At 53.9% G+C, this 11,413-nt stretch overlaps 1 protein-coding gene across 1 annotated transcript in view; it reads left to right on the top strand.

Moving 5' to 3' along the window:
* The window catches only part of ZNF512B (zinc finger protein 512B), a gene marked incomplete at its 3' end in the record, with an annotated part of 24,300 nt that overhangs the window by 1,301 nt on the left and 11,586 nt on the right, over nt 1-11,413 (top strand). The window contains exons 2-10 of the mRNA XM_010076860.1: nt 1,979-2,058; nt 2,838-2,966; nt 3,260-3,432; nt 3,600-3,853; nt 4,615-4,686; nt 6,295-6,429; nt 7,813-7,937; nt 10,410-10,502; nt 11,373-11,413. The exon at nt 11,373-11,413 is cut by the window's right edge and continues 58 nt beyond it. Of these exons, the coding sequence (XP_010075162.1) occupies nt 1,979-2,058; nt 2,838-2,966; nt 3,260-3,432; nt 3,600-3,853; nt 4,615-4,686; nt 6,295-6,429; nt 7,813-7,937; nt 10,410-10,502; nt 11,373-11,413 (1,102 nt within the window). The remainder of the gene's footprint in view (nt 1-1,978; nt 2,059-2,837; nt 2,967-3,259; nt 3,433-3,599; nt 3,854-4,614; nt 4,687-6,294; nt 6,430-7,812; nt 7,938-10,409; nt 10,503-11,372) is intronic.

Genomic DNA, 11,413 nt, shown 5'->3' with positions numbered 1-11,413 from the left:
GGCGGGTGAGATGTTGGAAGAGGAGAGTGTTTCTGCTCCTCCCGTCCCTGTCCTTGGTGTCCCCAGCCAACAGCTGGTCAGCGAGGGCATTGAGAGGCGGCTGGACTGGGTGTTCTTGTGCGCTTGTTTGGCACAAAACCTCCCCAAAAGTTCTGAAACTTGCGCAAGGTGTGAAAAGCAGAGGAGAGCTGTCACTGAGCATCTGTGCGAGGCGCAGCCTCGGATGCGCTGGGCTCCCGCAAAGAGCCGCCCGGAGGGATGGGGTCGTGCTGCTGTGGGATATTTTGAATTTGGGATATTTTGAAGGGTTTAGGAGAGAAAGCAGAAAACGAGGAGAACAACAAGCAGGTAACTGCACTGTTGTGAGCTTTTGGTGCAGGTCCGATATTAGTTGGTGGTTTTTCAGAAATACCCACTGCATGGAGTCCCATGATGTGCAAGAAACGCAGCTCTGTTTCGTGTGCCGGGTGAGATCCTGGCTTAACGAGCACGGAGGAAAAACCTGGTCTAAGCGTGCGCTTAGGAGCACTGGAGAAAATACAAAACATGTAGGGCCGCTGCGGTGCACAGATGTCCTTCACGAGCACTCACCCAGAATTTGGAGATGAAGCCTGCGCTGTTGCTCCAGAACTAGCACGGTTTGGGGCCAGGCGTGCAGAACCCTCCCCTCTCCTTAGGGCCACGAGCCGGTTTGGGGTCGGAGCCAGGCAGGTAGGAATCTAAACTGAACGGGATGTTTTCAGGATGGCTTAGAGGCTGCCTCATGGGTGGGAGGGGGGCAGATAAGTGACTTTCTAAGGACCCTTTTTATAGTCCATATGGGTCACCACCTCCTGCAGACAAGGTCTTCTGGGCTAGAGGGATTCCCAAAGGATTCTGCATCCCCAAGGGATGCTTTCACAGGTATCAAAGTGGAGCAAAGTGGCTGGCATGACTTCAGGGGATTGGAAATAAATGAGTCAGCTCTCTTGTTTGCTATTTTACCCTTGGCTGCTGGGGTAGAAGGTCTGAAAAGGGAGCAAGTGTGTGGTTTTGGCAGTGCATTTTTAGGTAACTGGTTGGCTTTCTGTTTGATCTCTCTCCTTTGTTCCAAAAAAAAAAAAAAAAAATCCTGGAATGGCTTCTGAGTACAGCCAGCGCCAGGCTTGGAGCTGAGCTCTGGTTTCTCAGGAGCTGGAAGGTCTGCCAGTTCAACTTCCAGCCTCTTCTTACCTGGTTTTCACCAGAGAAGGGTGTTTTACAGGTGGAGTTGAGATTATTTTAATCTCGGTTATCCTCTCCTAGCTGTTCTGGGGTTTCCTTTTCAGGGATACTTTTTACTTGTTTCTGTAGTTGTAGCCAATGGCTTTTATTCCCAGTCCTGGTCGTTAAGCCCTCCTCAGTCCCAGTTTTCTGTACACAGCATTTCCCGTTGGCCGCTCAGCTCTGTCCAGCGCATCTTTGGGTTACACTGCCTCCCAGCATCACTTAAAATTACAGGTCAGCCCTCAAAATGCAGCTTTCGGCCTGATGAGAGTGCAGAGCTGTGGGGGAACGGTGCTGGGCGAAGGGAGCGGGGTCTCACCAGGCTCCCCAGACCCACGGGGTGACCGTGGCGTTCTGCAGATTTATTTTGCTAACTGTTAGCATACTTGAAGGATTTCTTCCAACCCAAATAGAAGGATGGTTTTCCAAAGCAAGCCCTAGCTGTGCAGAAACTGCTCGGTGTAGATGGGAGAAGAGGGGTCGGCAAACCCCAGGAGAAGCAGCCGTCTCCTGTGCTGGCATCTGCAGGTGTAGGGGCTGTGCACTGAACTGCAGGGAAGCTGGCGTTGCCTTCCAAAGGGAAATCTCTGTCCTGGCCAGGGCACGGCAGCCCAGAGCCAAGGCAGACCCCGTGCAGAGTGAGGGAGCCGGCCGGGCAGCAGGATTGCCAGGAGAGCGGCTCCTCCGGCACGGCTGGCTGGACAGCGGGAGACTGTGCTGCGTCTGTTTGCAGGAAATGCAACCAGTGACAAAACTGAAGGCAGGAAGAAAGGACGACCCAAGGCTGAGAACCAGGCGCTGAAAGACATCCCTGTAAGACCCTGCGCGCTCTGATCCCCGATGCCCTCCCTGCCTCGCTCCCTCTGACCTGCCCTCCGCATCCTGCTTCACCGCATGCTCCAGCCAGCCCCGCTCCGGGGTTAAACCTGCCTTCCTGCTGGTTTAATCTTCACAGCAGTCTTGTCTTGGGCTCAGCAAAATCTTGGCTCCTGAATCCCCTCCATGTCAGTACCCAGCATCCTCCAAAAACCTGATGGAGAATGGTATCCCCCTCCAGTCCCCTTCCCGGGGCCATCCTGAGATGAGCTGGGTTCTCTCGCAGCCACATCAGGTTTGGCTAATGATCCGGCAGCACGGGCAAAGCAGTGATTTATTCCCTGCAGAGTTTCACAGTTTAATTCCGGCACGGTAGCGTGGACAGCACGCGGAGCAGTTTGTCACGAGAGCATGGGCATGGGGTGATTTACTCACTAGATGAAATGTAGAGTGATTAAATCACCCGAGCAGCTTCTGGCCTGATTTATTCCCCAGCCTGGCCGGGAGCGTGCAGACGCTCTGGGAGGCACGGCAAGGTGCATTCTCGAGAGGAACCATTAGCCTGTAGAGCCTGCAGCTCTGTCCCAGCACCTCTTGTTGCAGGGAGCACCGCTGCGCTGAAACACAGCCCTGGGGTCTACTCTGCAGCTGCGTGGTGGGAAGGGGTGGACAGGAATGATCGGGGGTCCCATGTGTCCCCCCCCAGCCCCCTCGGGGTGCACCTGTGTGCGCAATGATCTTTGCTCAGCCATGTCTCTTGTCTCTCCTGGTCCCAGCTCCCCCTGATGAACCAGTGGAAGGACGAATTCAAAGCCCACTCCAGGGTGAAATGTCCCAATTCAGGTTGCTGGCTGGAGTTCCCCAGCATTTATGGCTTGAAGTACCACTACCAGCGCTGCCAAGGGGTAAGGAGACTGCAGAGTGTCCTTTCCAGTGCCCAGCTCTTAATGCTACCATCTGCAGGGTAAAGCCCCTCTCAGGTCTTAAACCCCAGGAAAGTGTGACAGTAAAATGGGGAGGGCAGAAAAGGGCCAGGGTGGTTTATGAGGTCTGACCTGGGGGAATCACAGATCATTGGTAACCATTTGGAGGGGCAGAAGGGTATTACACACGCTTTGTGTTTGTGCCTGCATCACAAAAAACCTGTCCCTTTTGTGGTCTAACGTCCTGCCTGCCTGTCTCTCCCTGCTCCGCACAGGGCGCGATCTCAGAGAAGCTGACGTATTCGTGCTCCTACTGCGAAGCTGCCTTCACCTCCAAAACCCAGCTAGAAAAACATCGACTCTGGAATCACTTGGACCGGCCAGTGCCAACCAGCAAAGCAGAAAACAAAGTGCCGAAGGCCATTGGGAAGAGCAGTGGCAAGAAAAGGTACCAGGCTTTGGCTGGGCTGCGCAGTGGTGGCGTAGGGACGGCTGGGAGGAGGGGAACGTGCCCGCCTCCATTCCCATGATCTGGGCTGGCGCGGGGGAAGAGGTGTCAGGAAGTCGTTTATCTAACAATCCCTCTTTAAACAAGCCCTCTGTGCTTTGCCCTAGAGCTGCTGAGAGTTCAGCTTGCCCCACCATCCATCCCAAACAGGCAAAGACGGAAAAAGCCGTGACGCAGGACCACACAGAGAATGGCGAGTGCCTGGCGGAGAGCCGGGAGAGCAAGGAGTTTCAGATTGCGGCAGCGGAGGCCATGGCAGCCGCCACCCCAACGGCAAAGTCCTCGAGCGGCAAGGATGCCGTGCAGCAGGGGGGCAGCCAGGCCTCTCTGCAGGAGGAAGACCCCGAGAGGATGAAGCACAGTAAGATTAGAGCCTGAGGCTATGCTGGTTCAGGAGCCCGGAGAGGGGTGTCCCACGGGAAAGGGCTCTGCTCCAGCCAGAGCTGCTGCGAGTGTCTCTCAATGCATCCAAGCCCTTTTTCAACATCCTGATAATTTGCTCCCCCGATTTCTTGCAATATTGAGTTCCACTGAGAGATAAAACCAGGCTGCAGCTGCAGGGAGGTATTTGTATAGGAGCTATAGGTTTGGGAATGGATTGGATTCCCTGAAATGCGTTGCCCATCTGTCCTCACCGAGGGTGGCAGTTGAAGCCAGGGCGGATCTGGCGCATGTGTTTTCCTGAAGTGTTGGGACAGGGTAAGGAGGCTCAGGCTATCCGTTACCACCGCGGGGCTGGCAGGCAGGGCTGTGGTTGTCCCCATTGTGGCATGGGTTTACAAAACACAAAAATGAACCACCAGCAGCCACCTTAGCTGCTGAGGCTGTGGAAACCACGCAGCTTTTGGCACTAGACAGAGCCACCACTTCCACTGTTTGAACTGGCCTCGGATAGCATTATTTCCCCTGTTTTTGTGGTGGGGGAAGCAGCATCCTGTTACTGTTTGGTGGGGTGGCTGCTTCATTCAACAGCCCTGTATTTCACGGGGATAAAGGCCTCCTCATGGTGATCCACTCCCAGGACAGTGTGTGTCCCCCCCCTTGCCTTAGAACTGCTGAAGACCCCCTGGCAGTACAGTTATTTGACCAAATCTCTCTCTCTGTTTCTCTCTTTTGAGTCAGGAAGGAAACAGAAAACTCCTAAGAAATTTACGGGGGAGCAGCCATCCATCTCGGGGACATTTGGACTGAAAGGTAATAACAGGGATGACTCTGGTCAGCTGTAGGGTTGTAGCTTCCCCCTGGGGTATTTCGGGGAAGCCCCTTTCCCAAGGGCCCTCCCTGTGGTGGAGATATGTGGGAGCCACCCAGAGCCTGGGGACATCGCACTGGAGGAGCTGGTGCCTTTTACCATGAGCATCGTCAAGGGAATGAAAGGCAGCAGCAGAGCTGATAACAGCCCTGCCTGCTCTGCTTCAGAGCCTGCTGCTGGGAAATGAGCGAGGAGAAGAAAGGACCCGGGAATGTCCAGCCCATAACACAAGAGTAACAAGCTGCTGACACCAGCAAAACATGAGAAACATCTCATCGTCGTCATCATCATCACACCATCCCGGGATTTCGCAGTGTTTTCAGTGGCATTGAGGAGGATTTCTGCTGTGTAGAAAGGCTGGGTGACGCATCCGTCCTTCAGACATTGTCTCTAATGCTGGTCGCCCACATTCAAGAGGAATTCAAGGGGGAAGAGACGTGTTACCGGGATGTTTTCTGAGAGGAGTCTCAGAAGTTGGCTGCTTCAGCCTGACAAAGCAAGAGCGAGTGGGCCGTGGTCGTGCTCCGTAAGTACACACAGATGGACTGGAAGAGAGGGAGGAAACCTGGAGCATCCCTGGCACGAGAGTGGCTGGATTCAGGCTGGCCGTGAAGTACGTGCAATCAGGGAAATTAAAAGGAGTGTTTCCAGGCACTGCAGGAGGCAACACCTTCCAGTACAACAGGCACTCGGGGAAGAGGCACTTTGAAGGAATTAAACACTTACTGAAGAGCAGCCTGGATGTGATCTCTGCAATTTCCTTTCCCCTGGCTCCTGGGAAGTCTGGGGTTGTTTCCCTTAAGTTCCCCACAGAGGCGCTGCCATAGACTGAAATATCAGCTGTGGGTTCCTCGAGAATAAGCTGGTCCCACCAGTGACCCGCTGCCTCAAATGCAGAGTGAGGAGCAGCCTGGATGTGATCTCTGCAATTTCTTTTCCCCTGGCTCCTGGGAAGTGTGGGGTTGTTTCCCTCAACCTCCTCACAGAGGCGCTGCCATAGACTGAAACATCGGCTGTGGGTGACCCGCTGCCTCAAATGCAGAGTGAAGATGGGGAGGCGTTTGCCTGCGTCCCCCAGGTTCAGCGCGGCAGTTCGCTCCCCAGACAAGGGTGCCACCCGTGCAGTTGTGCAGGGATGAGGCACAGACGAGATGGGAGTGTTGCTGTGTTTGGGAGAAGCTTGCTGAGAGCCTGGTGCTCTGCCTGCTCAGAGCCCTCCTTCAAGTTCTCTGCTTTGCAGGCAGGTGTGGTGACAGTCGCCAGCGACCCAGGGGGGCTGTGCCAGGTTTCCTCTTGCCCTGTTACCTGCTCACCCCTCCTCTCCCTCATAGTTCATAAATTCTCTGAGTTGGGGGAAATTATTCTGTTTACAAACCACCACAAGCTGTTACGGTTTTTCTTGTCATAATGATGGACCTCCACATACAGCCCTGACAGCCCTACAGCCAGCTCAGTGTCCCTGGCTCAGAGGTAGAGATATTTGTCCCCCACTAAATACAAGTTGGTCTGAGGGTATTAAAGTACTGAATAAAAATCCTCTCTCTCTACAGGTCTCGTCAAAGCAGAGGATAAGGCGAAAGCCCATCGAGCCAAGAAGCTGGAGGGGAGCACCAACATGGAGGAGCTGAAAAAGAAACCTCCGGGAGCTGTCGTGAAGAAGGAAATGGCTGTGCATCCACCAGCAGGTGAGCCTGGTGCAGGCAGAGCCTGGGCAGCAGCTCTCTGTACAGTTTAGCTTCTTATCCACTCAGTCCCATGCTCTGCTCGGAGCCTGTGCGGTCCCCACCATCACACCGTGGTCCCCACCTTCACTTGTGGTCCCCCCACACCTCCCAGCCTAGTGAGCTGTTTGCTGGGTGAGTTTTCCAGCAGATTTGTGAGCAAAAGCAGCCCAAAATCAGAAGTACAAGCACGAGGCTACTGCCCTTGCGAGGTTTAGCACAGATGTGGGACAGCCACTGCTCCTATAATATTGGTGGTGCCACAAATGACATCCCGAAAGGTTACTCTGCCTTTGCCAGGGCAAACTGCTGCAAGTGTCGGGAGTTGATAGTCAAATCCTGGTTCCACCTTTGCTTCACTGTGACCACAGTTCGGGTCAGTGTCTGGCATGATGGCGTTTTTCTAACATTGTCTCCATGAATGATGCCAGTGCGTAACTTTGGGTGTGATTATGTCGGCGTCCCGAGCCTCCGAGGTGCAGCCTACACCCTAGCGCAGGTTGCTGACTTTCCCTGGGAGCTCTGACAGCAGGAGGAACGCAGAATGTGCAAGATAAACACAGCTGCAATGCCTTGCACTACTTTCAAATCTAAATAAACGACTCTGATCTCACAGCCGTGCAAAAGCATCCAAATAAACAGACTTGGCGGATTGTATCCAGGCAGGGCTTCCCTTGCTGGAAGCCCAGCGTTGTTCTGCTGAGAACGCGGTGTGAACTCTGCACCTGGGAGCAGGTTTTGGCCTCGCGTATCTCTTACTTCGGGTGTTTTTTAAGCTGGTCACAGCCATTCAAATAAGCAGCTGCCTGGAAGCTAGCACTCCTCTAGCTGTCTGTGTGTCTGCCGGGAAGAGGAGTACCAGGGAAGCTTTCCAGGCACACATCCGGATGGAGCCCAGACACTCACCTTTGTTTCACTCCCGCTAATTGTTGTGTTTGGCAGGGGAGAGTTATTCCACGCAGGGCAAGATCAGGTGGCCGGGAGCATCATCATGTCTTAACTCCTGGTGTGCAGCATACCAGCGGGGTTGGGGAGGTGAACCTCCGTTTCCGCAAGAAATACCGGCAGGTCGGGTAACTCCATGTAAAGTGCCCCAGTGACAGTTTGCTGAGGCAGCTGCAGGAGGTCTGGGGCAGGCAGAGCTGCGAGTGCCTGTGTGGTTTGTGCCTGGCTTGGCCCGCACCTGGGAGGGTATTTCCCTTTTTTTTGGCATCAGGAACTTTTCCCAACTCAGTGCTTTTTCAAAGTAGTAAATCCAAGCTTATGACAGCGCTGTCCTCTGCCGGGCAGCCCGGGCAGGTCGCTGTCTGCGGCTGGGTGTAACACCTCTCTCCTCTCCCTCGCCAGCAAACCCCGAGGACCAGTGGCAGCGAGAGATCAGTGAGAAGGGAGAAGTCTCCTGTCCAACCTGCAGCGTTATAACCAGGAAAACTATAGTGGGACTCAAAAAGCACATGGACGTCTGCCAGAAGGTAAGGGCTTGCCTTCTTCAATCACTCACATATGGATTTTGGAGAGGAATAGACACATGCATGTGCCATTCATAAATGTGTGTTGGTGCTCCTAAAGCCAGTTCTGGGGCTGTGTTTGATAGAGTGCTTGTTAGTCATCTTCAGAGAGTTGGCTGTCTCGCTTCGATTCACATTCACAGAGGGATTTGGGCACCTATTTCGCAGCAATTCTGAATCCCTTTGTGGTCTGGGCCCTTTGCCCTGGTGTCTCCAGCAGAGTCGGGTATTTCTAGTAGCTAAACGAATAGTTTTAAGGCTGGAAAGACTGTTGGGGTTGTCTCTAATCTGGCCTCCTCCAGACTCCTGGCTGTGGGATTTCGCTGTGTGCCATGCCTCACATCAGGCCAGATAAATTGTGGCTGAATGAGAGCACGTCTCGGGGAGACACCGAGCTTGGATGTGCTTGGGCAGGCTGTCGAGACCCAGGAGTTCAGTAACAGTGTAGTGAAAAATGGCCTCTCTGCCACACCGCCATCCATCAGAGCACAGGATTACGTCTTCATCCGTCACCTGGTGCAGAGCCATTGCCACAGAAAGCCAACGCGGGATCGATGCCTCCCGCTTTGAAAATATGTGGCTCGGTTTTGATTCGACATTCATTTTCTGTAAATGCCTCCTCAGCCTTCGCCTCGCTATTTATATAGCAGTGGGAGGCTACTCTCCCTTTCAAACCCCGTCCTACATCAATGCCAGGCAGAATCCTCCCTCCTCTGACGTCCTCCTGGCTTCAGTGGAGCGGGGATCTTGGCCGTCACTGCTCATATCTCCGGCGCTTTGGAGCATCTCCCAGGCCAGGCCGGCTCCACGCGGGCTGCACGGCCAGCCGGCTGCTGAGCGTGACTGCCAGAGCAGTCAGCCCTGTCCTCCCCGCTATCCATAGGCAGGGGGTGTTCAGCCGAGGAATTAGGGCTCCAGCCCTCGGGATGGGTGTTTTGTCACCTTTCCCAGGAGGCCCGGTCCTTGCCGGGGCTGGCTGTGCCGCTCCAGGGGCTGGGGTGCTTTGCAGCATCCCTGCCAGAGCAGGCTGTGGCCCTGGGAGGACAGTCCCCAAGCCCTGTGTGTGACCACAGGTCCAGGTCTCAGCATTTCATCTCTGAGATGAACCTATGGCACATCCTTAGTGAGGCCCCCCTGCTATGGGCACGTGCTGTCCCCGTCAGAAGTGACGCTGGAGTGCAGGCACCCTCCCAGCCAATAGTTGAACTATTTCTTAGCTGGACAATGGAGAGGATATGCAGGCTCCCCAAACTCTTGTAAAACAACGGAAATGGGTTCCTCCATTCCTAGCTTGTCACTAAGCAGTCTGCCCTGTTTCCTTCAGTTTTGGAAAGGAAATAAGGGCTGGGGGTGGCTGCAAGATGCTTGGCCCAAAGGAGAGGAGGGCAGGTATGTCCTGCCAGGGTCCCAGGTGGGAGGGTTTGTTGGGATGTGGACACGGCACATTCTCCAGTGCTGACCGGAGGAGTAAACCCCAAATAGGCTGGCACTGGCATCTGATGAGTCAAGGAGCTTTTCACAGCCATCTTTTTAGGATCAAGTGTTTGGGTCTGGAACAAGATTAGCCGATGGGAGCACAGGTACAAGCCAGTCATTCCCAATGGGCTGCAGTGGGTTTATTCTTCATTTCCCCAGAGCTCCAGGATGATGAGGGATTTGCAGCTCCATCCTCATTCCCTCCAGCTTCTAGGCCAGGCTTGAACGAAGGGGAGGTGGTGAAGGTGAAGCATCAGCCAGGCAGGAGGAGCAGGAGCGGCCACGGCTGTGCAGGACCAGCTCTCTGTCGAGACATCCTGTCTCCTGGTGCCCAGAGCGTTCACCTCCTGAGTCAATAGATTCTGGCACCTGCCCCAGCAAAAGTGGTGATCTGCTTGCTCACTTTGCAAGTTCCCCTGTACGTTGGTGTGTGCATTTAATGCACCTCCTTCGTCACTCAGGCGGCCAGCTGGGGTCAAACAGCTGAGCAGTATGAGATGGGAAGCATTCTGCTGTGATCATGTCCAGCAGTGTCTTAATTTCAAACAGCCCAGACACCCAGAAAGCAAATTGTACGCCAGCATCTGCTGTAGTTACTAGGGCTGCAGAGCTCAGTCCGCTAACATGCTGGTAGATCAAAGCGTCTTCTCTTTCCTAACCCTTTAACAGGAAGACTAAGACACCAGGTCCAGATGTTTCCAGCCAGTGGGGCTTTGAATCTACATCCAAAAAGGAATGTTTTCCAAAAATTAGGGCATGTGGGTTTGATAACAGTATCCAGGACAACAGAGAGAAAACTCCAAGCTGCAGGCTGGGGTTGGGATGGGGGACAGGGACGCTGCTGGGTCCCACTGCTGGATACTGCTCCAGCAACAGCTATGCATGGAGGAGCAGCAGCAGCCCTTGGAAAATGAACAGTGGTCTGTGGCCTCCACGGTGACTTGCCTTTAATTCCTTCAGCTGCAGGATGCCTTGAAGTGTCAGCACTGCAAAAAGCAGTTCAAGTCCAAAGCTGGGCTGAATTACCACACCATGGCTGAACACGTCAGCAAGGTAAGAGCGCTGGGCTGCTCTCGTCTCACGCCTCGTTTCTCGATGCAGGTGCAGAAGAAGAAGCAATTGGTGGTCTGCTTTCCATTGTCTTTGCAAAGGAGGAATTCCCAACACCGTCTTTGCAGCGTTTCACATGCTGCTCCTTCCAGATGGTGGCCTTCCCTCTTCCCTGCTGAGCAAAGCCATTCCTTCCCAGGCAGCTAGTTAGGCTTGCGTTGATCCTAGGGAGCAGGCAAAGGACTGAAAAAATAAAACAGGATTTCAAATCCCAGAATGGGGGAACATGCAGTGAGTTCGGTGAGGTGGATTTTGAGTGGCAAAGCTCTGCCTCAGAACCACGCCTGCAAATCTGGGACTGATGGGTTCTGCCTTGCACAGATCTCAGAATCCAGTCTGTAGCTCTCCACCATGCATCTGAGAAGTAGCCATGAAATTTTTATCATCAATGAAATCTGTCAGGCACCAATTTAGATGCTGTTCTTAAAAATCTGGTCATGTATGTCTCTGAGATACCAGGGCAAGGCATAACCTCGTTTCTCTGTGGCCTATGCGTACCGGTTGTGACTTGTCTTTTTGCTGTGCATTAACCTCCTGCTCTTCACTCTGGCTGGTGAATCCTCCGTGCAGGAGCTGCTCCTGGGTTCCTCAGCCGGCCCTTTGGGTGCAAACACAGGAAAGGCAGGAGCAGATCTGGCACATAGCGGCGAAGGTGTTGGCATGCAGGAAAGCAGTGGGAGATGCAGCTCTTCTAACGAGAGGTTCCCCCCGCCAAGGGCAGCTGCTGCGAGGTGGAGTTTTACCACCCACTCCTGCACAGAGGGCACGAGTAAATGGTTGACTCTGTCACTTCTGTTAATTCCTTGTTTCCAGCCTGTTCCTGTGGAAACCGCTGGACTTGGTGAACAGGAAGA

This window comes from Pterocles gutturalis, unplaced genomic scaffold (genome assembly GCF_000699245.1).
Source record: "Pterocles gutturalis isolate BGI_N339 unplaced genomic scaffold, ASM69924v1 scaffold7238, whole genome shotgun sequence".
Classification (NCBI taxonomy): domain Eukaryota; kingdom Metazoa; phylum Chordata; class Aves; order Pterocliformes; family Pteroclidae; genus Pterocles; species Pterocles gutturalis.
The sequence above is the reverse complement of the archived record's forward strand: the minus strand, read 5'-3'. Positions and strand labels throughout refer to the sequence as shown.